Below are 26497 nucleotides of genomic sequence, written 5' to 3'. Positions count from 1 at the left end.
AAAAGAGCACGGCACCAGTTATTTCATTTAAAGCCACCCCTGTTCCTAAAAACCCGCTCTCCTTTTTCTTTTAGGATAACGGACAGACGGATGAGCGGGGGGGGGGGATAATAATAAATTAATTAAAAAACCCGAAATTGGCCTAGGGAAGGGGGTTGGCCGGAACCAATCAGCCCAGGTTATGTGTTGCTACCGGACGCAATCAGCCCGTGCTACATGTCGCCGTGCCCTCTTGCTACCGGACAGGATGTACGTCACCTCCGCAACATGGCGGCCCCCTTGGCGGCCGCTTTCCGCGGAAGGGCTTCTGCGCGGCTGCTGCTGTGGTGTAGACTCTATGGTGCTCCTCGGGCCGGAAGTCCGCCTCCCGGCCTCGAAGTGGGAAGCGCATCTGTGCGGCTGCTGCTGTGGTGTAGACTCTATAGTGCTCCTCGGGCCGGAAGTCCGTCTCCCGGCCTCGAAGTAGGAAGCGCCTCTGCGCGGGTGCTGTGGTGTAGACTCTATGGTGCTCCTCGGGCCGGAAGTCCGTCTCCCCGCCTCGAAGTAGGAAGCGCCTCTGCACGGCTGCTGTGGTATAGACTCTATGGTGCTCCTCGGGCCGGAAGTCCGCCTCCCGGCCTCGAAGTGGGAAGCGCCTCTGTGCGGCTGCTGTGGTGTAGACTCTATGGTGCTCCTCGGGCCGGAAGTCCGCCTCCGAACTCGCCTTGACGGGAGAAGCGGCGGTGCGGGAGCGGCGAAGGGAAGGGCGGCACGGGGGGCGCCCCCCGCCCTCGGGGCAGCAGGTGAGCGGGGCGGGAAGGGGGGTCGCCCCTCCGGGCCTAGTCCGACGAGGGGGCAGCTCCTTCTAGCTCCGCTCTCAGGAGAAAGGGGGGGGGGAATTGGGGTCCCCCCCCAAAAAATTAACCCTTTCGATCACTGTTTGTGGGGAGTCCATTGGAGGAGCTTGTGTTGCTTGTTACATTGCACGTGTGTATGTGTGTGTGAGAGAGTGGTGGGGTCTTTCCCCCGTCATTGAAAGGTGGTTGTTTTTGTTTTGGTTATGTATGTCGTGGTTTTGGTTTTATTCAGTGGACCGCCGTGAGACCTCCGGGTAGAGGGCGGTACAGTGGTACCTCGGGTTACAGACGCTTCAGGTTACAGACGCTTCAGGTTACAGACTCCGCTAACCCAGAAATATTACCTCGAGTTAAGAACTTTGCTTCAGGGCGAGAACAGAAATCGTGCGCCGGCAGCGCCGCAGCAGCAGGAGGCCCCATTAGCTAAAGTGGCACCTCAGGTTAAGAACAGTTTCAGGTTAAGTATGAATTAAGTACTTAAAACCGAAGTACCACTGTACAATGGTACCTCGGGATGCGAACGGGATCCGTTCCAGAGCCCCGTTCGCATCCAGAAACAAACCTAACTAGCGACGGCACGTCTGCGCATGCGCACGTCGCTTTTCGCCGCTTCTGCGCATGTGCATGACGTAATTTTGAGGACATGTGCAGGCGGTGAAACCCGGAAGTAACGCACTCCGTTACTTCTGTGTTGCTGCGGAGCGCAACTCGAACATGCTCAAACTGAAGCGCATTCAACCCGAGGTATGACTATACAAATTCAATAAACGATGATGATAAAAAGGTAAAGAAAAGGTAAGAATGATAGTAATAATGGTAAAGATGATGATGATGATACACATCAGTTGATGGCGCTGCCTGTCAGTGTTGGGGCTCTCCTTAAGGCCTGGTGGAATGCAAATTAGATATTTCCCTTCAAACACATTGGTTCACATTCGTTTGCTCCAGGGAAGAGCTGTGATTGGACATGGAAGCAAAACACCAAAGTCTTGGAAGACCCCTTAAACCCGGACAGCTTCATTATGGGAGAACCCCTTGCAGGACGGAGCCCAGTCGGACACATAGTGCACCCTGAACTAGATGCGCAAAAATCGTGTGCATACCACGTTGCTATTGGTGGTGGGAGTTAAGAGTGCATCTGACAAAAGTAGCTATTGTCCTTTTAAACTTTTATTACAGAAGGCCTGTTGGTTTTGAAAGTGTTGCAAGACTTGTGTGTGTGTGTGTGTGCATGTTAACGGAAGACTTTCCCTGATGACACAGTTTGGCCAGAGAACAAACACTCTCCTATCAGATGTCAAGGAAATAAACAACTATCTGACTTTTAGAAGACATCTGAAGGCAGCCCTGTTTAGGGAAGTTTTTAATGTTTGATTCTATTTTTAATATTCCGTTGGGAGCCGCCCAGAGTGGCTAGGGAAACCCAGCCAGATGGGTGGGGTATAAATAAATATATTATAATTAATACTACTACTACAAAGCAAAGAGTTGGGAAAAGCAAGGGCTGTCAAGGAGGTGGGTTTTTTTGTCGGGCAAGGTAAGCAAAAAAACTCAAATGGTGGTAAAACCTTTGCAGTGTGTCGGCATGAGTGGCAGATTTTCTTATCTGGGTCTGATATAAAGCAACACATAATTACTGACGCTGAATTCCAGGTGCCCATCAAACTTTGCTTAAATAACACACACGAAAATATTAATGGCTTAACGTAGTACTATTCTGTCTGATTTTGTCAACACAAAAAACAGGTGGGGGTGGTGTTGTGTAGCAAACACATTTTTCCAGAGTATTAAAAAAATCTCGGTTTTACAAGCTTAAGGCTGCAGAGGAAAACCAGAAAATTCATACCTGAAGTACACAAAAGTGCTTAGAAGACAAGAGGCCGTCACTAGAAGTAGGCTTTTTCTGTATCCTTCAGAGCCAAGGACAAAAGAAAAATTTGTGCATCCTATAGGGATGCTTAGAGGTTTCAACATCAGACTCAAGGGGCAAATTCACAAGTGATTTACATAGCCTGTTGCGGATGAACACAACTGAGTTCTTTATTTCTTAATACAGTGTGTAAACCAGTTTCTTATTGATTTACTTTTCTGGTCCTCTTCCTCTCTCATTGGCATAGGTTTTTGAAAGGATCCCAATTTCAAAATTTTAAATTTTTCAAGGTGTCTGTGGATAGCTCAGTCTGTAGAGCATGAGACTCTTAATCTCATGGATTTGAGTTCCACGTTGGGCAAAGGTTTCCAACTCTATAATCCTATGATTCTGTGTAATTCTTGGATTCATTTATAAACCCTGAGTACGTCATGTTCGTGGATAAGTTTAAAGTGGACTTCTCGCCTTTGCTGCTTTTGACAACAAAATTTGGGCTTGGGCAGTGAGCACAGCTACTTTGCTGCTTCCAGAGAATGCAGATTCTGGTGCTTTCCTGTGTACATTCCTACTTCTGGCTTTATGTTTTAGCATTAACTGATAGAAATAGTGTGGCTGTTTCTTTAACGCAAAGAACTGTTAAAAGTTGATGTTGTCTTTTGAACCTTGGAATCTCTGTGTTTAACACACTGATTGGAATTCGAACCCTTTGTCCCAAGACTGATTCAAGGCAATCCTATGCATGTTTTTCGTGTGTGAGAAAAGCCAAAACAATATCTAAAATTATTTATTGTGTCTTTCATCTTTGTGCAGAGAATGCTATGAGGAATTTACAGTAACATCTCTTGGGACTAATTTGTCTGGAATCGCTTCTCTTTAAAGTTGCTTTGACACTAGAAAACCCCCGCTGCAAAACAGCTTGAGTTTACAAGGTAATGGGCTCAGAGAACAGCGCTTTAAAGCGTGATGCGTTGCAGGAGCCTCCATTTATCTTACCCTCTGGAGTCAATATTTACCCAGCAGTACTGCAGCATGGCAAACTTGCTTCTGTCTTTGTGTACAAGAGAGAAAATGAAGACAATGTTAACAAAGCTGCCAAGGTATTGTATTATATTTGGCATATTATTTTGTTGCAGGCTTTCCCTCTCCCCTACTCACCCAACTTAGAGCAGGAGCCAAACCAAACTAACAGGAATTCTAGTTAATTCACAGCGCCTTGAGCTTATATGACTCAGCTTCTTCCAGATTTGGCTAACCAACACAGCTCAAACTCACCAGCGCAAAACATGAGCAGAAACTGGTGAAAACTAGAAATACGTTATTGAGCTGTCAGCATTGAACAAGGGTATACAGAGCAAGAAAATAAAGTGGCAAATGAAGGAAGAGCTGAGAGTTGAGAAAGACCCTTTCCCCATCTTCTGGATCCCAGGGAAAACTCAGCCAATGTGCTGCACCTGGAACTGGGTGTGGAGAATGGGGCACAGCTGTAGGCAGCCTGAGAATCACCCACCTTGGGCCTGCACATGAAAAGCAAATCCAGAGTGATAGGCCTATGGTGATGTCTGCTGTTTCCAGAAATTCTTCTCGTTGTGAGGATTTTGTGGGTGGGGAGTTTGTTCGAACCCAGGGTGAGAACCAGGAGGCTGAGAGGGAGGGTATGTCAGAAGGAAAAATGAATTGATACCAATTTACATAAGTAACTCTATATTAATGCAACTTTTTAATATGTAACTGTATTTTTGTAATATTTTATTTGACTACTGTTGCTTCGGGGGTTTTTTTTCCTACACTTCCTGGATATATTTTAAATATATTAAGCAGCGTAGAAATTAAATAATCAAATCGTATCATGTGAAAATCAAGCTGTGCCAAAAAAAAAGCAATGTAGACTACTGTTCATTTTCCCATTTTTAATGTGTGATGTATAATGTGTGATGCCCCATACTGAGTGGCTTTATCTTGTGTTTTGAAAGCACCTGAAAACTTTACGCCACCCTTGCCTCCTGCGCTTCCTTTCTTGTACTGTGGAAACAGATGGAATCCACCTGGTTACAGAGCGTGTTCAGCCACTGGAGAAAGTACTGGAGACCCTCTCTTCTCCAGAGATATGCGCTGGTATCTATGATGTTTTGCAGGCTCTTGTCTTCCTCCATGATAGGGTGAGTTTTTGGTTTGGTTTTCTCTCTACTTCTAGGAATAGAGGTGAATGTTTAGGATAGAAAAACATTGGTGCCCTCTAGGTAGTTTGACCACAATTCTCATCTGCCCATGGTTAGGTATAAGAGTTGGAGTCCACAACATGTGGAGAACACCACATTGATTGGCATGGCCTAAACTAATTGTAATGTATGGAGGGAGCTTTGCTGGTCATTGTCCTACTTTGAATGCAAGATATTGGACATGTTAAATCATATGTCTTCAGTCTGCTTGTTTTTTTTCCAAATGAGCAGTTTCAGAGCTAAATTAATTTACTTAATGCTAACTGATAGCAAAGCTACTGGGCTGCTTTCAGATGGCAAGAAGGATTGATGAGTTCTTCAGAGGCCTCATTCAGTCTTCCAGGGTAATATATTGATGACTGGCACTGTCTGGTTTTGAAATGGCATATTAGGAAGACCCCTTGGATATGCATGTTGCGTAATATGTTCCAAAAGTAAAACAAATTCTTTATTGCAAGACCTCCTTTGAGCACTTTTTTGCAGATATATTAAGCTAATACTTTTGCATAAACTCGTTATTTGTATGCTTTGTTTTGAACTAGAAATTTGATTTTTAAAATAATGCATTAAATTTTGGCTGGTGTGGGAGAACAGCAAGAAGAGGAGGTTTATATGTGTGTGACATGCGAAATGCTGCTAGTTGAAATTAGTAGCATAAAGAATAGTGATCTTCCTATGCTCCTGGAGTTGGGAGTTGTGGGTTTTGCAGTGAAAGGCAATTCATTTCTGCTGGGAAGTTGGCAGTATTACCAATTGGCCATAGGTGTTGGAATAAAGGAAAATGCCTTTTGAAATACACAACAGATCACGTGCCTTCTGAGGCTGGCTTTGTATTTTTCCAGTCTTTTACATGATTCATTGCAATGTCTCCCATCTGGTTTGTTCAGCAGTTGTTTTGTGCTTCTTCTGCAGATTTGAAAGGAGCACACCCTGAGGCAGCATAAATTTCTCTCCTTGCCCAGATATGGTGTGCTGGGAGTAAACTGAGTTATGCTAGTTAAATTTGGCCTGGCATACAGCTCCTCTCCTTGCAAGAGCTCTCTGGTGGCATATAAAACTCCTCTGTGGTTTTGGCAGCGCTCCTCTGGAGTCTCGTGACACCCAATTAGTACTAACGAGCGCTTTATGCCTACAATTATTCCCAGTCTTATTGTATGTTTTCCCTTCCTTTCAAAATGTATTCTAGGGACACCTGACACACAACAATGTTTGCTTATCTTCTGTATTTGTGAGTGAAGATGGGCACTGGAAGCTAGGAGGCATGGAAACTGTCTGCAACCAGAATGAAGCAACAGCAGAGGTAGAGTCACATAGGCCACTCCTTCGCCATGCCCAAGGAGGGCATTTCCTGGCTTCTGGGTGGTCTTTGCTATTGAACTCCCTGCGTCGGGTAATTTAAAGTTTGTTAGGTTGAAATGTGTGTGGGCTCATTAGCAAGCCTTGTTGCCTTGAAATAAAGGTGAAGCCAGCTTGCAGATTCTCTAAACCAGGAGTGGCAAACATGGACCCCACAGATGTCGTTGGACTGTATCTTCCAGCAGCCCTGACTAGCTGGACTAGAACATTGCCTGGAGGGCATTTAATGCTGCCTTAAATGATGGCGTTCAGCAAGACTGGCAGCTAATTACAGTGGTGCCTCGCAAGACGAAAAGAATCCGTTCCGCGAGTCTCTTCGTCTTGCGGTTTTTTCGTCTTGCGAAGCAAGCCCATTAGCGGATTAGCGCTATTAGCGGTTTAGCGGCTTTTAGCGATCAGCTGTTAAGCGGCTTATCAGCGGATCAGCTGATAAGCGGCTTAGCGGCTTAGAAAAAGGGGGGGAAAGGAAAGAAACCCCGCAGGAACTCGCAAGACATTTTCGTCTTGCGAAGCAAGCCCATAGGAAATTCGTTTTGCGAAGCACCTCCAAAACGGAAAACCCTTTCATCTAGCGGGTTTTCCGTCTTGCGAGGCATTCGTCTTGCGGGGCACCACTGTATCTTTTAGCCAAAAGTTCACTAGCTCCTGTAGGCTGCTATGAACAAGCAAGTTATTGACTTATTTGGGCATTTTATATCCTGCTTATATTTGAACAAAGCAGGTGGTTAACAACAACGTAGGTTATACCAGGCATAGGCAAACTCGGCCCTCCAGATGTTTTGGGACTACAACTCCCATCATCCCTAGCTAACAGGACCAGGGGTCAGGGATGATGGGAATTGTAGTCTCAAAATGTCTGGATGGCCGAGTTTGCTTATGCCTGGGTTATACAAACAATACCAGGGAATTTCTACATTCTGTAAAAGCACGACTAAATAGAGCATCTGCTTTAGTACCAACATAAACATTACATTACCAAGGACAAAAAATACAAGAAGAAATTGACCATAAACATAGCAAAGAAGTATACAAAATATTTCCTAAACGTGAAGTAAAATATCACAAATGAAATCAACTCAACCTTTTTTTAATAACATGGCAAACCTGAGAGTAACGCTATTGCCACTTGGGTTTTGTGGGTTTATTCTTGGCTGCAGCTCATGGTTATTGATAACAGAGCTTAATCAGTAATCCTAGTTTGGTCCACCCAATAAGGCAAATGTTGGTTTAGCTCAGCACAGCACGAGAGCACAAAGGACTGTAGAGGAGCGAAGCGGCTGTGAGCTCCTCTCCAGGAGCCTGCACATTTTCAGTTTCCCGGCAAGCCGGGTTTACTGTGCCATGTGAGTCAGGCTATTCTTAGGTGCATCTTTCAAATAAGAATTTTAGAAGTGCTGTTATAAGAATTTTAAGGTCTTAGATATATAATAAATGTTCATAAATGTACCAAGCAAACACGTACATAAATATATAAGATGTCTGAAGCAGCACAGAAAGACTGTCCTGAAACCATTTGGACTCCCAAGCTGACCAAATGTTTCTCTGCAAGGAGGGAGGAGGTGAAAAAACCTTCCTTGTTACAGAAATTTAGTAATCACCATTTCAAAGGGATGGGCAGACTACCAGGAAAGGCAATCAGATAAGGCATTTTCAGATAACCTGGCAGACAGAAAAAACAACAACATTCAAATTTCTGTTGTAGACCGCCTTTTCTGTGATGTAGGTATGATGTTTGTGGGGTGGTGGTCTTGGGTTACACCCCTTCTGTGATGTATGTATGATGTATGGAGGGGTGGTCTTGGGTTACCTCTTCTGTGATGTATGTATGATGTATGGTCTTGAGCTCCAGGGCAAGGAATTTAAAATGTCTATATAAGGGCAGGCACACCTTTCCTGCATGTGGGGGAGCACCCTGTTGCAACAGATCAATAAAGATCAGGCTTACTAGCTGCTTTGCTTCTCAATATTCTCTGGTTGGCCTCTCTTATTTTCTCCTACCAATAGGGAACCCACGTAAGGACTCTATATGGGCTCCTGGATACCCCATAAGGGAAAAAGATCAAATTTTGTTTACAACATGCCTATCATCAGCAGCACCTCCTGTTCCTTTTGGCTGGCACAGTACTATGCAATTTTCCTCTATGATGGAGCCGTAAAAGGAAACTAACTCCACAAAATAGAGGCATCCTGTGTAGTGGTTTTATTCCCACTTTAATATATCCTGTTGAGGAGTCCATGCTTCTACAGAGCACTGTGTTGAGCAAGGCATTCTGGATAGCTGCTACTTCCGGGGTGAAACAGAGAGGAAAGACGCAGCTTCTTGAATATTTGATCAATGTATGGCCAAGATTATAAGGATGACAGCTAACATGTGAAGACTTCTGTAGTATATGCTTTTCATAATTTGTCATGTTTCAATCCTCCTGAGATCTACCGATGAAGTGTGGTGTGCAAATTTAATAAGCAATAGTCTTGCCCAGTGCTAAAATCGCCATTCCTTGGCTCAAAGGCTTCTTCTCTCTTTATAGTTCCTGCATAGTATCAAGTCAATACGGGAGAAGGCTGGCATTCCACCTGAAGAACTGGTAAGTTTTCTCCATTGTTTATGTGGGAGATCTGAAAAATAAGCTCAGAAAACTATCCATTTTTAATTTGATGGGTGGAGCCAATAAGCAGCTAACTTAACGTTATTTTCTGTGGGGAAGATACTTTAAAAGATGCTAAGATGAAGTTGCTGTTAAATTTCTATTTTGGAATTGCGTGGGGAAACCCTCAAGAACGTTGTCTCTGGATTTTCTGTCTGTAAACATTTTTAACCAGAGTCCAAATTTGGCTCCACAAAATCCCTGCTTGCCTTTTCAAGACGTATTTTAACATGTAAAGTGTACAGTGGTGCCTCGCAAGGCGAAAAGAATCCGTTCCGCGATTCTCTTCGTCTAGCGGTTTTTTCGTCTTGCAAAGCAAGCCCATTGACAGCTTAGCGGATTAGCGCTATTAGCGGCTTTTAGCATCTTATCAGCTTAGCGGATAAGCAGATAAGCGGCTTAGCGGATAAGCAGATAAGCGGGGGGAAAGGAAAAACTCGCAAGACATTTCGTCTTGCGAAGCAAGCCCATAGGGAAATTCGTTTTGCGAAGCGCCTCCAAAACGGAAAACCCTTTCGTCTAGCGGGTTTTTCGTCTTGCGAGGCATTCGTCTTGCGGGGCACCACTGTATTTAAAATTCAGTATCCTGTTTTTTCCCCCAATTTGTGACTAGACTTTTAAGCTTTTGTGTTTTTTAGACTCCTTGCTACTATATGGTCTGTTGTTTTCCATTGTTTTTGTATTTTGTTATGGTATTGTTCTTAATTTTTGTAATTTGCGTTGAACACTTTAATGGAAAGGCAGGGCTATAAAATAAATTTTGTACAAACTGTCTGGAGTCAGAGGTGGGAAGTATTTTCAAAGGGACTAAGTCAGTTTCTGCTGTGTGATCCTCTTTCTATTACTCTAGTCTGACGACTTCCAACTTCTTCCTGACGGCCAAGGGCATTCTCGTGATGCCTACTCATTTGGTGTAATGGTTGAAAACCTGCTGACTTTTTTAAATGAAGAGGGTAAGAGTTCTTGGAATTCAAATGGCATCATTGCAAATAAGTAATCCCAAGTTCCCTTTGTGACTGACTCTTCTAAGGAGCTGCTTTTGGTATGGAAAATATGTCCTTGCAGTTAAAATTGTTGCCTTAGCAGAACATTCACTCCGGAGGAATTGAGTTGTCTGTTATTTCCCCGATAGTTCAGAATTTGGTGGTGTTGTTGAACAAATGTCCTGGTTTCAAATATACCCCACGTAGGAAATGACTTCTTAAGTGGTGTGATGGTTTTGTTTGCAATTTCAGGGACAACATGTCGCCTCTTAAAGATTGTAATGAATGGTATTAAGGGACTTTAATACACAGGGTTCCTCCATGAGAGATTCTACTGTATTGAGTCTGAGCAACAGCTGTCCTAAATGCAAGCGCTGTGCAGTAGCTAACAGTGGTTTGCTATTTAAAATGGTTTCTCAGCGCTCTAGAGTATATGCAGAATGTAAAGGTAAAGGGACCCCTGACCATTAGGTCCAGTCGTGACTGACTCTGGGATTGCGGCGCTCATCTCGTTTTATAGGCTGAGGGAGCCAGCGTACAGCTTCCATGTCATGTGGCCAACATTACTAAGCCGCTTCTGGCAAACCAGAGCAGCGCACAGAAACGCCGTTTTCCTTCCCGCTGGAGCGGCACCTATTTATCTACTTGCACTTTGACGTGCTTTTGAACTGCTAGGTTGGCAGGAGCAGGGACCGAGCAATGGGAGCTCACCCCGTTGCAGGGATTAGAACCGCTGACCTGATCGGCAAGTCCTAGGCTCTGTGGTTTAACCCACAGCGCCACCCGCGTCCCAGTGCAAACATAGCAATGGCTTAATTGTCCCACCTGCATATATTAGCTAAGGGTTTAGCATGGTAATCTGCATTGAGGTCATTCTGGCATATTTTATATTATTGGCCCACTTGGTGGAAGAGAATCTGCCCTAAATATTCCCAGGCATTCGTGCCACATACCTGTGGAAGCTCCACAGGTAAACGGCACAAGGAATGACTTCCTTGAGAGTACTTTCCTGTAATTTATCAAGTAGGACTAAGTCCTAAAGTAGAAGCTATTATTTTTAAGGCTGTTCTCTCCTTGTGTTGGTTTGGAAGGATATTTCTTGGTACTTAGTGCTTCCATTGCCATCTGGCCAAACCTTGTTTTCTGCATTCTTAAACAACTGCAGGAAAAGTCATTTCTGTTGTTGAAAGTGTTGCTGTTAAGCTTATGGTGCAGAAGAATGAACCTTAATTGCCCCCACTGTTGCTTGAGGCTGTCTTTTTGCTCTGAGTTTCTAACATAGATTTGATTGCTAAACTGTCTTTCAGTTTCAGAGGACGTTATATCCAGCTTTCACCACACCTTACGGTCTTCTTTGCTAAACCCAGATTTTATGGGCCGCTCTCCACTGTCCAGTTTATTGCTGCATGAATTCTTCAGGTGAGCATACTCTTAGAATGTGTGCCGATGCCTTAAAAGATTACCTAAGTATGAAATTCAGAGGTCATCATCAGAGGTTTCTTGAGTGTAGGTGAAAGGAGCCGTACGACTAGGGATATGTAACAAGCGTCCTCCTTAAAAGAATTTAATTACAGATTAGGAGCGGGGGATTAAAGGGACCATCATATGCTACAAGTACAATCACTCCAATTTTAGTGGTGTGATGGGAAATGACGCTCTTAGAAATCCCGATTTTCTAGGTTACATTTGCCGACATCTCTCACACCCAGTGGTCGAAATTGCCTAAATTCTGGCCTCTGGTAAACAAAATATACTTCCCTACCATAATTGCAAGAAGTTATGATTAAGAGAAATGTCACGGTATCCTCTTATTTGAATTGTTGCGTAATTCAGTTCTGTCAAGTTAATATACATACTGAAGTTGAAGTATTCATCTGAAGACTTAAGTAGGCTAAGGCTAGGTCCTATAATTTCCTTCTAAAGTTGAAAGAGTTGTATCCACTGTGGTTGTACTTTCACTAGACCCAGTTGAAGTTAATGGGCATGACTAACATAGGTCCATTGTGCTGAGCAGAACATGGTTGGATACAACCCCAAATTTTAATTCTAGTGCTACCTTGGTTGTCAAACTTAATCCATTCTGGGAGTCCATTCAACTCCCGGGAAGGTTCGAAAAACAAGGTGGCGCTTCTGATTGGCTGCAGGAGCTTCCTGCACTCAAGCAGAAGCTGCGTCGGACGTTCGGCTTCCGAAAAACGTTTGCAAACCGGGACACTCACTTCCAGGTTTGCAGTGTTCGGGAGTCAAAATGTCCGAGTACCAAGGCATTTGACAACCAAGATACGACTACTAAGACTGTAAGAAAAGCCCTGCTAGATCAAGCCATACACCCTTCTAGATTAGCGTATTCAGAGGTATACTGTCAGTGGGAGTACAATGTAGGCATCATGACTAGTAGCCTTTAATAATAATAATAATAATTTTATTATTTATCCCCCCCCCCAATCTGGCTGAGTTTCCCCAGCCACTCTGGGCGGCTTCCAACAAAACACTAAAATATAATAACCTATTAAACATTAAAAGCTTCCCTAAACAGGGCTGCCTTTAGATGTCTTCTAAAAGTTTGGTAGTTATTTTTCTCTTTGACATCTGGTGGAGGATGTTCCACAGGGTGGGTGCCACTACCGAGAAGGCTCTCTGCCTTCGGTTTCCTGTAACTTGGCTTCTTACAGCGAGGGAACCGCCAGAAGGCCCTCAGAGGTGGACCTCAGCGTCCGGGCAGAACGATGGGGGTGGAGATGCTCCTTCAGGTATACTGGGCCAAGGCCATTTAGGGCTTTAAAAGTCAACGCCAACACTTTGAATTGTGCTCGGAAACGTACTGGGAGCCAGTAGTTCTTTCAAGACCGGTGTTATATGGTCTTGGTGGCCGCTCCCAGTCACCAGTCTAGCTGCCGCATTCTGGATTAGTTGTAGTTTCTGGGTCACCTTCAAAGGTAGCTCCACATAGAGCGCATTGCAGTAATCAGCTGCTCCTCCATGAATGTCTCACCCCCTTTTAAAGCCGTCAGGGATGGTGGGGGCCATCAATCGCTACATCATGTAGATGTGAATCCCATACAGAGGCGCCAACTCACCAGTTACATGGGGGGGGGGTTCATCACATGACGCATCGGCTCTAGTGGGACATGCTGCGGGAAGGAGGAGCGCAGTCCTGGGCTCCGCTGCTTGCCCTTGCTCATCCCATCCCGCTTTCAGCTTTTGGGTGTAGGCTGGGGTGCCTAGCGGTGACGGGGATGTCGCCCCCCTCAATATTGAGGGGGCTGGACCTCCTGATTCTAAATATTGAGGGGCCTGGAGCCCCTAGCACCCCCTATACCTGGCGCCAGTGATCTCATACCACCATGTAAATAAGTACTTTTGTCTTTCCTGATTCTTCCAGCATTCAGTTTCATTAGATAACCCCTTGATTTCCAGCAGCATGAAATGAGAGGGAAAAGCTTACCGTACTTTCTCTATCTCTACTTTACTTAAGCGTTTTTGTTCTTTTGTGGATACCAAATTCCTTTTGCTTCTGCTTCTCAATTCTTGATGCATAGTGACTTTTTTTTTCATTATCAGAAATGATTTTCTGGAAGTTGTGAGTTTTCTGAACAGTCTAACACTGAAAACGGAAGAGGAGAAAACTGAATTTTTCAAGTAAGTGAAAAATGTCAGTAGCTAATAGATTACTTAGGTTAGCTTGCCACTATTTATAAAAAATCTTCTTTTCTATAGTATTTTTATTAGTATTTTCTCTGGTAACTGTGGGCATCAACTGTGTGATTTGGTTTTAATGCAGATTGAAAAGGGGTCCTTTTAACTCCAAAAAACCCGTGGTAACATTCTTGAAAAATGTTGTTTTGGGTCTGTCAGAAAAGTGGCACGTTGCAGAAAAATATCTTCCTTTTGCAATGACTGCAAGTGACGTCCTGTCTAATTACTAGTTCTCATGTATATGAGGGTGCAAATGAGAATCACGGTCTCAACTAGTTCATTTTAGGACCGTAACTTAGTGGCAACAGAGCCCCCACTTTAGACAGTTGGGTATTAGTTCAGTTGTGAAGCAAGCAGTGAACATTTCTCTTCCCCATGCCCATTCCATATTTTCAACATAAACAATAAGCACCATTTTGTTGCAAAAAAAAAAAAAGGGGATACTACATTTTAAAAGTAAAAATAACCAAAGCCATTATACATAGGGTTGGGGAAGTTAGCTGGTTGAGCGCTAACTGTTTCCTAGTTCTGCTGGATCTCTCAGCGGCGTTTGATACCTCTCCTTCTCGCTTGATACCATCGACCATGACATCCTTCTGGACCGTCTTGAGGGGCTGGGAGCTGGGGGCACTGTCATACAGTGGTTCCGCTCCTTCCTCCTGGGCCGTGTTCAGAAAGTGGTGATGGGGGATGAGTGTTCAGACCCCTGGGCTCTCACTTGTGGGGTGCCTCAGGGTTCTGTCCTCTCCCCCATGCTTTTCAACATCTACATGCAGCCGCTGGGAGGGATCATCAGGAGGTTTGGGCTGGGTGTTCATCAGTATGCAGATGATACCCAGCTCTACCTCTCTTTTAAATCAGAACCAGTGAAGGCGGTAAAGGTCCTGTGTGAGTGTCTGGAAGCGGTTGGAGGATGGATGGCGGCTAACAGATTGAGGTTGAATCCTGACAAGACAGAAGTACTGTTTTTGGGGGACAGGAGGCGGGCAGGTGTGGAGGATTCCCTGGTCCTGAATGGGGTAACTGTGCCCCTGAAGGACCAGGTGCGCAGCCTGGGAGTCATTTTGGACTCACAGCTGTCCATGGAGGCACAGGTCAAATCTGTATCCAGGGCAGCTGTTTACCAGCTCCATCTGGTACGTAGGCTGAGACCCTATCTGCCTGCAGACTGTCTCGCCAGAGTGGTACATGCTCTGGTTATCTCCCGCTTGGACTACTGCAATGCTCTCTACGTGGGGCTACCTTTGAAGGTGACCCGGAAACTACAACTAATCCAGAATGCGGCAGCTAGACTGGTGACTGGGAGCGGCCGCCGAGACCATATAACACCGGTCTTGAAAGACCTACATTGGCTCCCAGTACGTTTCCGAGCACAATTCAAAGTGTTGGTGCTGACCTTTAAAGCCCTAAATGGCCTCGGTCCAGTATATCTGAAGGAGCGTCTCCTCCCCCATCGGTCTGCCCGGACACTGAGGTCCAGCTCCGAGGGCCTTCTGGCGGTTCCCTCACTGCGAGAGGCCAAGTTGCAGGGAACCAGGCAGAGGGCCTTCTCGGCGGTGGCGCCCGCCCTGTGGAATGCCCTCCCATCGGATGTCAAGGCGATGGACAACTACCTGACATTCAGAAAACATCTGAAGGCAGCCCTGTTCAGGGAAGTTTTTAATATGTGACATTTTAGTGTATTTTTCATCTCTGTTGGAAGCCGCCCAGAGTGGCTGGGGAAACCCAGCCAGATGGGCGGGGTACAAATAATAAATTATTATTATTATTATTATTATTATTATTATTATTATTATTACTGGTCTGAATGGTGGTCTGATCATGCAAATAATTGTGTAGGACTGAGCTATGATATGCAGGACTGAAAGAATTGCACTCTGTAGATGTTTAGAGACACTTGACGTTCCTCACTTCAAGCACACCAGTACTCTAATGTATAGGCATACACAGCAAGGGCATAGAAATCTTTTGCTTTCAAGGGCTCCATTCCTTCTGGAGAAATCACTCGGGGCCAGCATGGGTGAGACTTAAGCAGTCTTCAAAAATGCAGATAAATCAGAACATCTAGCCGCTATACATGTGACCAAATAACACTGTGATACAAGCTTCAGTGTAACAAAAAATGAAAATTATCTCTTCAAATGAATAAATCTTTACTGCATTCAGTGGGACTTACTCCAGGTGTGTCTTGGATCTGGAAATACCAGAAATAGATTTGCCATTCCCGAAAGGATTGTGTCCACTGCTCTATTGCCATAGCCCTGGGCTCCCAAGTCACTGGGCATTTATACAACTGATACACTCCGCCAGTGTTTGGGTTGTAAATGGGTGAGCGAGAAAGGAGAGGGGAGGAAATTGGTGCAGCAATTGCATTGTGAGGCAATAATGGCAAAGGCTGAGCAATTTCTCTCTCAACACAGATTCCTGCTGGACAGAGTGGCTGGCTTGTCAGAAAAGTTGATCGCTTTGCGGTTGGTACCTCTGTTGCTCAATCCACTTGTGTTTGCTGAGCCAGTAGCTGTCAAGAGTTTCCTTCCCCATCTCCTTGGTCCAAGAAAAGGTGAAATTTTCATTATCTCTTCAGATTAAGCGCAACACATTAAAAGTGTGAGTAGATGAAGAATTTCAAGCTGTGCTGAAGGTGACAGCTGTACCATTATACACCTGCCCACAATACGGCCATTCTTTCCTGTTGCTGCCTCTCCTTCTCGCTTGATGCTCTAACTCCCTTGTAGAGATTAGCTTGTCCTCTGGCCTAAACGTACCAGGCAGAAGAAAGGTACAGTGGTGCCCCGCAAGACGAACGCCTTGCAAGACGGAAAACCCGCTAGATGAAAGGGTTTTCCGTTTTGGAGGCGCTTCGCAAAACGAATTTCCCTATGGGCTTGCTTCGCAAGACGAAATGTCTTGCGAGTTTTTCCGACTTCCCCCCCCTTTTTCTAAGCCGCTAAGCCGCTTATTAGCTGATCCGCTAAGCCGCTTATCAGCTGATCCGCTAAGCCGCTAAAAGCTGCTAAGCCGCTAATCCGCTAAGCCGTCAATGGGCTTGCTTCGCAAGACGAAAAAACCGCTAGACGAAGAGAATCGCGGAACGGATTCTTTTCGTCTTGCGAGACACCACTGTACTCTGCTTCTCACCCACTGATGCCATTCCTTTTCCCGTAAAGCTCCAGGCTGCTTTTCCTATAGTGCCTGCCCACCTACAACCACGAGAAGTCAATAGGTCAATGCATTGGACTTGCTGCTGCTTCGTCGTTTATTTGTGTCCCATCTTTAGACCACGATTCTCAAGGTGGCTTGCTGTAACTCTCGCAGAGCCACACAACCCAGCAGTCCTTAGTGCCCTGAACAATGTATGAGACCTGTGCATGCTTTCCTTTAGTTTTACAATCCCAGGCCAACTGGGAGTTTGGGGACAGAGAAGAAGCATTCCCTGCAGCAGCTGCTTCTCTGGCTCATGGAATTGCTAAGCTTCTGCTCCCAGCTGCAGCATCGCTAGAGAAAAGCTGCCACACATTACTGTAAGACTGAAGGCTTTGTGTGGTGGTAGAGACATTTTCCTGTCCGCGCTGGCTGTTTCAAATCGCCAACTTCAGCAGACACCCCGTTGACCCTTCCAACCCTTTTTGCTTTAGATAAAGTGGGCGAGAGCCAAATCAATGGCCTGCTCTCTCCGGCCGTGTTCCAGGCACACATCAGCCCCGTGCTGCTGAAACTGTTTGAGGTGCATGAAGAGCACGTTCGGATGGTATTGCTGTCTCACCTAGATGCCTACGCAGAGCTGTTCACTCAGAAAGAGCTGAAAAATGTAATATTGCCACAGGTGAATATGACAAGGCAGAAATCTGGGACTAACGTATCAAGAAAGCACTTGTTTCCCGACAAAATAAAGGCTGTCCAGCACTGGCACAAGTCAATCTTATTGCCCATATCTGTAAAGTATATCCACATGTCCTATCTCCCCCCTTCTTCAGCTTTGCTGCTGTGTGTAACTGCAGAAACAAATGTGCCCTTCTCCTAAAGCAGGGCCAGGAAACGGGGGCCTCCATCCCTGGGAACTGGATTCGAATCACACGGATTTCCCATCCCTGTCGTACAGCCCGTGCTGTGCAATCATAGCCCTATTTCCCATTTAGTCAACAAATCCTGTTTTTTGGCATGACTCACACTGAACCTCCTTCTTCAAACCCTTATGTCTGTGTTCAGGGTTAGACTCCACCATAAGCAGATGCTACCTAGTGTCTCATTATTACTGGTTTTGTGAAGAAGCCAGGGTGTTGAAGGGAGGTGGGGCTTGCTCACTTACCCACATTGGTTTCAGAAGGAAGTTGGCTAGAGGAATGAGGCATGTCACAGGGACTTCCCCCCAGATGGTTGGGCTGTCAAGAGAGGATTAAGAACCTGCAGCAAATGGTTCCCCAGTTGAACGGGCTTGTGCTTGATCTTATTCTAGGTTTTACTGGGGCTGCGAGATACCAGCGACTCTCTGGTGGCTGCAACACTGCAAAGCTTAGGGGTGCTGGTTTCACTGCTCGGACCAGAAGTTGTTGTGGGAGGCGACAGGACAAAGATCTTCAAAAGCTCAGCTCCAAGCTTCACGAAAACCACAGACCTTTCCCCAGAAGGTAAGTAAATAACAGCAGGTTTCAAGCTCTCCTACAAACCAGTTGAGCTGCACATAGGTCTGCTCTTCTCCTCAAACCAGAGCAGAGATTGTAACTGGAGCAACAGACTATAATTAGTGAACTATTTTCTGAAAGACACGGCATTGATGCTCTAATTAGGAAAGCACCAGGGCTTATGGTTAGCTCTCAGCTGAACCCACTAATTTTTTCTTCAGGGTTGGGATGTTTAGGCAACCAGTTCTAAACAGAAAATTTACTTGTGGCATGTGAGTCAAATGTGCACTGGGTGACTAGTGGTTAGTAGAGGTCATTGCTCCCATCGATGGAACAAGCCTAATAAAAAATACTATGCGCCAATTGTAATAGGCTCAGCTGTTCATATTTTGTGTGCACGCTGAGCAGCTGGTTGTCCTCTCACCCCCCCCCCCCCGAGCTCCTGAATCTATTTTAAATGGAATATAGTTCGGCCCACCACAAGGTCTGAGGGACAGTGGACCGGCCCCCTGCTGGAAAGGTTTGCTGACCCCTGACTTAGGATTCTAACCAGCTATAAATCCTCCAAGGGCAAGGCTCATCCACAGAACGGCCCCCAATAATACTTCAGTACTGGGGACATACTCTTGTCCTCCCTGACTAAAACGCCCATGCCGATACTGAGATAAAGTAAGGAATCAATGAGGCATCTCTATGAGGAAGTGCTGTAGCCATGGGCTTCCCCCTAATTCCCAGAGTGGAAGTGGGTCAGAAAGGAGGATGCTCTCCAGAGACACCTTGCCAACAAGCCCTTCAGTCCCAGAGCCAGTCCAGGCTCTGATCTTCGGACAACCAAAATTAAGCAGAGCAAGGCCATTAACTTACTTGTTTAGCGATGCTGTATACCTTCCAGAGAGGAAATATTCCACCAGCGGGGAAACGCTGCAGAGGCACTGTATGACAGCATTCATGTAGCAGGTGTTGCCCAAGTTCCGCAGACCAGTTACTTAAAATTTAAGTATGTATGGGTAGAATCTCTCTTGGGTGGAGGGGGAACAAGCTCTCATTTAAAGTCTTCCAGAATCTTGAAATTGTCTCTGCAATGATTCTCCTTTCTATAAAGTTGTGGTGTTCAAGTCTATGCAAAAGGTTTGGTGCCTACCTTCCTAAATGTATGTTTGTGTTGTCAAAACAGTTTTTAATGGGTTTATGACAACACCACAGTGCCTAAAAGCCCAGCTTAGGTATTTTTCATTCCACCGAGGGCACATGGACCTCTGGCAACAATGATTAACAGCTTTCATTCCTTTCCAGCTCTCACTTCCGTTGGTTTGGAGAATGTAAGTGACAGCAGGAGTCTCCCATGCTGTTATATATCTTCCCCCAAACTACAACACAAAGGAAATAAAATCTGCTCCTGCTCCCCCAGCTAGGCTTGCAGTGTTTGAAGTTTCTTTTTAAAAAAAAAAAAAAGCAAGCACATCAGACTCTGCTGTTTCTTACTGTCTTCATAGCCTAACAAGTGAGAGAAACCCCTGTCTTTACCCAAGACCTGTTTGTGGGAAATCAGGGCAGAGTGATCAAATGCGCTTGGTATGCTAAAAAGTGCAACTGACAAAAATAAATTCCAGTTAAGTGCAAATACTAATTGTATTCGGCTTGGTTGGCTTCATTAAAGCATGCCAGAATTCAAAATAAATTTAGCTATACTTTAAACTGCTTAGAATGAAACCTTTGCGTATGAATAAGTGGAAGTTTTGAAAAGCAAATATTGTTGTTAGATGATTTTTCCATATTTTTTTGGTTTGTGTATCCTTGTAGACTCTCCTAATCATGTAGCAAGTTGCCAGAGAAGGCTGATTTATCAGCCCCTGCAGAAGAATAACTCCATGTTTCTCAAGTGCCCCAGCTCTGGGAATCTTTCCTTCAGCAGCAGGAACCATGTGCCAAGGCAAGATTCTAATGTCGCCTTAAGGGAAGGTAATCCTGCCTTTTTCTTTTTCATTGCCACAGTCCTTGCTTCTAAAAAGGCTCTGAAGATTCTGCAATGCCTTCTGCTCTATGGGAAAAAATCTAGCATTTATAGCTCTTACCCACTTTAGACTGCAGACCTTTCATATCATTGAACTTACTATTTTTAACTGGTTAGGTTGATAGATGCAAGAGATGTCAGGCTAGGTTAATATGTTCTGATCTGGTGGACTGTGCTTCAGCTTGCCTTTTATGTCTCTTGAGTGCAAGCAGTCATTCATGTTGGTGTGTTTAAATTTTTATAATGCATCTGTCAGAGCTGCCTCCAGGCCCCAGCTCACAGAGGACCAACGCTAGGCTGTAGTTATGTACAAAAGTCTTTATTGAGATTCAGTTTCCATTTTAAAGCCGCAGCGTGCAGCTCTACGTCCCGACCTTAGACCGGCGAAGTCCCGTCTGAGTCTCCTCCCCTTCCACACCAGTTTAAGACTCTCGCTTTGCTCCACCTCTTTCTAAGTTCCTTTCTCCTCTGGGCCCTCCTGCCCGCTAGGGTCTCATCCTTCCTGGACTCCTCTGACGCTGACCCTGACGATTCTTGCCCCTCCTTCCGGCGGGCTTTAGGACCTGGTTCCCTATCCGGGCTACCTTCTGTGCCGCTCGCCTGTACCTTTGAACTTGGCGCGCGCGCCCAGCCTGCAACTTTCCTCTTGACCGTTAACTCGCTCTCCGATGGAGGCGTGGTCAACCCTGACTCATCTTCTCTCGCTGGTGGTGCATATGTGGGCTCTGACACCTGGAACTCCTCCCCCCCACTGCGCTCTGGTGGGGAAGCTGGTCCTGATTTCCAACTGCTGCTCTGGGAGTCCCCGCTGGCCCCTTGCTTCTGGGGTGTCCCCCTTGGGTCGCCCCTTGTCCTGCCCATCGGCGCCCCCTTCTGTGAATCTTCCGATTTGCTGGAGAGGCTCATGGAATCTTTCGGGCTGCTGTCATATTCTCCTACGCTGCCCTCGGATTGCTCCCCCTCGCTCTCCATCTCTTCTCCTCCCTGCGCTCCCACTGAGTCCCTGGCAGCATCCCTCCTCAAAACAGACATATGCTCTTTGTCTTTCACAGGAGAACAAGACTCTCTGCACTTAAGCAGTGTTCCTGGTGGACTAAATATATTGAGGAATGGTGGAAGTTATCAGCATGCAGTTGAGAAGATAGGAGAGGAATGGCCAGACTGGAGCGAGTGTGAAAAGCCAGAGGCTGACAAAAGTGTAGAGAGCCAAAGGAAAGAGTTTTGTGTGAACAGCAGTCCCTGTCTTGCTGGTCACGATGTAGACGGCAAATCTTGGGACGGTGCAGCTGACAGCCCTAACTTGAAACTCTCCTCAGGAAACAGCCTCACTGCTGTAGGGTTAAATGACGTCGCAGAGCTGCAGCTGCCTCCAACGATGTTTGAGCTCAGAAAAGAATTCAGAACTCTCAAATGTAATCCATCTCCGGGACCCAGCATCAATAGTGGCAGCCACGGCCACAGGGACCAACAGCAAGACGAAATTGGTTTGCCCAAAGCGGCGCTTTTAGAGAAGCCTCCCAAGTTGGAATGTGGTTTAGGGGAGGAGTATATGATCCAGGTGAAGAGGAAAGAGTTGCATGACACAGAGCTGGACTGGTTTGCTGACATGGTCCCGGAGATCAAACCTCCGTCAGCACTACTGATTCTGCCAGAGCTGGGGGCCCATCCTGTCATTCAGAACAACTTTAACACAGTCTCCGGCAGCGAATGCGATGCACAGTTCTCTTCTAAATTTGCAGCAGCTGAAATTACAGAGGTGAGAATTTGGAACTTGGATACCTCTCTTTGTTCAACATGTTGTATCAGTTTAAAAAAATAAAATATTATAGCTGGTTTAGGACACAGTCCATGGTCTTTCTCAAAGTAATGCTAGAAAAAAGAAATCGTGAGGTTTGTGAGCAACACTGTGTTGGCCACCAGGACTTTAGAGGGATGGAGTCTCTGCCTCCCTTTTGTACTACTCTTCTACGTAAAGATACACTACGTAAAGTGTATCAACACTGATAGCCGATAAAAACTAATGGCTCTTAGCAGCTTAGCTGTGCAACATTTGTTTATTACAGAGCTTGTTGGTATGATTAATGCATTTTATCTTTATTCTAGGTGGATGTTGGCTGGGAACAAGATGAGCTGAACTGGGAAGATGATGCCAACTGGTGACAGATAAAAGACCTTGAGCTATGTTTTGAGTTAGATAGCTGCTTCTGCAATGCCCTGGACAAGTCTTGCCCCTCCACAGGCACCAAGGCCTCAAAGGTATCTTCAGAGTCTGTTCAGGTGCTTGCCTTTTTCACCTGCAGCATTTAGGCCACATGACAACTCATGCATCCAGCCCTGTGTGCTTGGAAAGAGGGATAGGCTGTGTGGTCTGATTTTTTTCCACCAACCGTTACTGTTTATGGGAAACTAGGAAAAATAAATAGACAATTCACTGGTTAAATGTTTGTGTAATCTATTTCTTATGAGAATTGATTCAACAGGTGCAAGAAATTCTAGGCTTTCTTTTACAAAGCTATGTTTTTGTACAGTGTGAGAAGCTGTGAACTTAACTTAGGGGAGAATAGCATCACAGCAAAAATCTTCGTTCTCAGTTTAGTTTCCATTACATGTTTGTAATGCTCTTGGTAATCAAAGGAGGCAGGCTGAAGTCGAAGGAAATGGCATAGAAAAAATGTATTTTAATTCTGTGTTCAATAACTTACTTTAAGCTTCACTCAATATCTTCATTCTTCGAAACAATAAGACCCTGTAAACTTTACAAACCGACTATACAACATGCTTACTCTAAAATTACCACTGGGCTGCACTTTGTTTCTTTGGCTTTGAGCTGTGAATCTCTGGTGGGACTGCAGTCTGCAGTACTGAAGTCATTCAAAAGGTTGCATTAAATCTATCAACTTATGCTGTTCTTCAAACTGTTCAGTGTCATCTGTAAAGTTTCCAGTTTCTTTGCGAACCAAATAGGGGGTGGGCCCTTTTGTAGTAGAGCTTTCAAAACCTCCAGTGTCCTTCCGGCAGCGTTGATTGCTGACTTATATTGCTCTTCACTGGCTGAGTAGCAAGTTCTTTTCGGGGAGGGCTATAAATGGAAAACAGTAGTTTTATAATCCGACACTTCTGTAACCCAGTCACTGCTCGACACACAAGATGGAATCTGATTTTCAAGATTTTGATTCATAGCCATTACGCATGCTAAGTAGTGCTGCTTAGTCAAAAATCAAAATGATCCACTTTCAAATTGTATGGAGACTGTCGGGCACTATCTTCTTGGCCTGTAATTGCAAACTCCAAAGAAAAAGGTTGCAATACCAAGAGGGGACACTTCTCACGACAGTGTTTATTTTTAAAAGCAGCTCTCAGACTACTAGTTACTTGTCATTCCAACAAACAAAAAGCCCCGACATGGGCTATTATATACATGCAGGTTGTGTTTACTGAATATAATGCATTCCTGGAAATCAATAATTAAACAAGCTTTTGCATAACGTGTCAACAATTACTATGGGGAAATTTCTAATGCATTCTCAAGCATGGAGTTTTGACCCCCAAACGACAGGAAACCCCTCTGAATAATTGCAAAAGGCAAACAAGGAAACAAATGCTCTCTTATTTGTCCAGTCTCTCCCCCTCCCTCTCATCATGGTTTCCGGCAAAACGGCTATTGCAGATCAGCAAAATGCAACAAGTAAGGCTTGTTTAAGCCTGCTTATTTGTTTACTGTACCACACACAGATCCAGCTGTTTGACTATCTGAATCTCTGGCATATACAGCATGGTTTGGGCGCTAATTCCTCCTATTCAGATAAGTGAAGTTTTGTATAACAAGCATCTGTAGAGCAAGAGCTGTGTGTACCAGCAAGACTATAAAAGCAGCTGTGGCCCCGTCACTTACAAACTCAATTATAATAATATGATTGAAGTTCAGTAGTCAAAAGAATGGGTCTTAAAACCTCATGCCCTGCCTTAAAAAGGCTCTGCCTAACATGGCCCTTTAAAGCTTGCAATCCAAGCCACACTGAATTCAGTGGCACCTATGTCAGAGTAGACCTGGTATGGTTAGGCAGCTATTGTTAGAGAAAAATTCTGAAGTTAATTATTCTATCCCTTCCCTGTTCTGGGGGGTAGGACAGACTGAGAGACCCTTTCTCCCCATGAATTGCAAGGGTTAGAAATGTTTACAGTTTGTATCTTAATAATAAAAAGCAGGGCTTGAAGGTAAGAATATACTGCAATGCAGAACTATCCTCACTTCCTAATATCAGGATAAAGTGTCACTGCCTGAACTGGGGGCCCATATGTTCCATAATGCCTTTCCTCAACTGATGAGAATGATTACCAGGTGCTATCTTCCCTCCTTCAGCCAGGAGTCCATCCCTTTCTTCCTTATAGCAAAAGCTACATAAAGGTAAAGGGACCCCTGACCATTAGGTCCAGTTGTGACCGACTGGGGCTGCGGCGCTCATCTCACTTTATTGGCCAAGGGAGCCGGCGTACAGCTTCCGGGTCATGTGGCCAGCATGACTAAGCCGCTGAGCAGCCGAACCAAAGCAGCGCACGGAAACGTCGTTTACCTTCCCGCCGGAGCGGTACCTATTTATCTACTTGCACTTTGACATGCTTTCAAACTGCTAGGTGGGCAGTAGCTGGGACCGAGCAACCGGAGCTCACCCCATCGCAGGGATTCGAACCGCCGACCTTCTGATCGGCAAGTCCTAGTCTCTATGGTTTAACCCACAGCGCCACGCGCGTCCCTTAAAAGCTACAGACCGGGATATAAAATGAGGACTAATAGACCCCAAACTAGTATTTTTGTTTGCCTGACTAGTGACTGCCTCTAGGTAAACATTCACATGCAAATTGTATGAACTGGAAAAATACAGATAGGAAGCAGCAATTCCTATAAACTGCTGTGATCATGTGACACGACTGTCACATGATATAGTTCATACAATAAAGGTATTCTCATGAGCGCACAGACTTGCTCAGGTTAACAACAAAAATGTGTGTCTTAGCCCTAAATTTGCTGGCACAAATTTAGCACCATCTTGAACTGTGTGAAAATGATAGCAGGAATCACTACGACATGCATTCCCAATTCCGCAACATACCTCCGAGGTCAGACTCCTTTGTCTGTCTGCTGTGGCTTCTCGCAAATGGCATTTAAGACGAACATTTTCCTCTTTCATTCGTTCTGCTCTTGCTTCCGCTGTCTCCTCTACAAGGCGGGTCTGAGAGAAAAGAGAGCAGAAATAACCTAACTATGCAGTTAAATTCATAGTTGTTGCTGCTGCTACTACTGTCAAGAGTTTGGAAGAAAACTGTTTCTAACATTACAAGTGCAGTTTTCCCTTAGTTAGAGATTACTGGCTGCATTAAAGAAGGCCCGTTAGGCTGAAAGATGTGATCTAAATATTTCAAATAAATAAGCACAGGTATGACTGCAGAGACCACAAAGAAGTGATTTAGAGTCCTTACTTGTGTAAATAAACAAAAGTCCATCTTTTGGTACATGTACAAGGTTATGTTGTCTGCATATCTTCGTTTCAGGTTATGCCTTTTGGTTCGATAAAGGCTCAATACAGTGGACCCTCCAGATACGAACTTAATTCGTTCCGGGCGTCTGTACGTACCCCCAAAAGTCCACAACGTGAGGAGCCGCTTCTGCGCATGCATGCGGCGCGATAGATTACTTCTGTGCATGTGGCGAAACCCGAAAGTATACACTGCCGGGGTTGCCGTGTTCACAACCCCAAAGTTACGTTACCCAATGGTAACGTAACACAAGGTTCCACTGTATAACTCTGTATTATCAATGTGCATAATTTGTTCAGGAAACATTACATTTCAAAATGGAAAATCTGGCACCAGCAGTATATCATCCATTTTATATTTTAAGAAATACCTTTGATAGGAAGGCAACAACTTTGCTTTTAATTTCTTCAGAATTAAGGCACTGGGAAAGTATGGCTTCATGGCTCGTCTCCTTAATACAAAAAACAACAACACAAAAACAAATAGGGGAGTAAAGGGTTCATGCCCACCACAGCCTGGTTATGTTAACACAAGAATCAAGCAGATTTGAGGAATTTCTGCTAAACAACTGGAAATGTTCAGCACTATTAAAACTAACAACAAAAGAGCAGGCAGTTTATTATTCAAAGTCAGGTGCTCCCAAATCTTTCTGTCCTGTTTGTCATCCCTTATATTTTATTTACTGTTACTGTTATTTTAAAATTCTAAGCCCTAGTCTTTCCCTGTACCCAAG

General features: G+C 44.9%; 2 protein-coding genes and 1 long non-coding RNA gene across 5 annotated transcripts in view; 1 reads left to right on the top strand and 2 right to left on the bottom strand.

Moving 5' to 3' along the window:
- The first annotated feature begins 636 nt into the window (after positions 1-636).
- On the top strand, positions 637-23140 carry SCYL3 (SCY1 like pseudokinase 3). Of its 3 annotated transcripts, XM_079981349.1 has the most exons (15): positions 660-782; positions 1785-1929; positions 3517-3803; positions 4677-4862; positions 6109-6222; positions 8807-8863; positions 9774-9876; positions 11214-11325; positions 13468-13545; positions 16023-16162; positions 17238-17425; positions 18056-18227; positions 20022-20180; positions 21285-21988; positions 22336-23140. In XM_079981349.1, exons 3-15 carry the CDS (start codon positions 3639-3641, stop codon positions 22390-22392), a joined length of 2235 nt encoding a protein of 744 aa, XP_079837475.1. In that variant the 5' UTR covers positions 660-782; positions 1785-1929; positions 3517-3638; the 3' UTR covers positions 22393-23140. The 3 variants fall into 3 exon arrangements, with proteins under 3 accessions (XP_079837476.1, XP_079837474.1, XP_079837475.1); XM_079981350.1 differs by lacking the exon at positions 1785-1929 and having other exon boundaries at positions 637-782; positions 3517-3635; XM_079981348.1 differs by lacking the exon at positions 1785-1929 and having other exon boundaries at positions 637-782.
- Positions 13712-16016, bottom strand: LOC307218975. The gene is made up of 2 exons (XR_013840215.1): positions 15402-16016; positions 13712-14117 (listed from the first exon to the last, which is right to left on the bottom strand). It is a non-coding gene; the product is annotated as an uncharacterized lncRNA (long non-coding RNA).
- The window catches only part of FIRRM (FIGNL1 interacting regulator of recombination and mitosis), a 27703-nt gene continuing 24096 nt past the window's right edge, over positions 22891-26497 (bottom strand). The window contains exons 22-24 of the mRNA XM_079981263.1: positions 26135-26215; positions 25341-25460; positions 22891-23311 (exon numbers count right to left, since the gene is read on the bottom strand). Coding sequence (XP_079837389.1) covers positions 23126-23311; positions 25341-25460; positions 26135-26215 — 387 coding nt within the window. The 3' untranslated portion in view covers positions 22891-23125. The remainder of the gene's footprint in view (positions 23312-25340; positions 25461-26134; positions 26216-26497) is intronic.

Source organism: Podarcis cretensis (genome assembly GCF_951804945.1).
Source record: "Podarcis cretensis genome assembly, chromosome: 6".
NCBI lineage: Eukaryota > Metazoa > Chordata > Lepidosauria > Squamata > Lacertidae > Podarcis > Podarcis cretensis.
Note: the sequence above shows the minus strand (reverse complement) of the source record. Positions and strands in the feature narration are given on the sequence as shown.

Excerpts from the sequence above, each read along its gene's own strand:
- SCYL3 (XM_079981348.1), top strand. The coding sequence starts at position 3,639 with ATGGGCTCAGAGAACAGCGCTTTAAAGCGTGATGCGTTGCAGGAGCCT. Across the intron at positions 16,163-17,237 it reads TCTCCTTGGTCCAAGAAAAG|ATAAAGTGGGCGAGAGCCAA; the intron begins GTGAAATTTTCA and ends TTTTTGCTTTAG. Across the intron at positions 17,426-18,055 it reads AAAATGTAATATTGCCACAG|GTTTTACTGGGGCTGCGAGA; the intron begins GTGAATATGACA and ends ATCTTATTCTAG.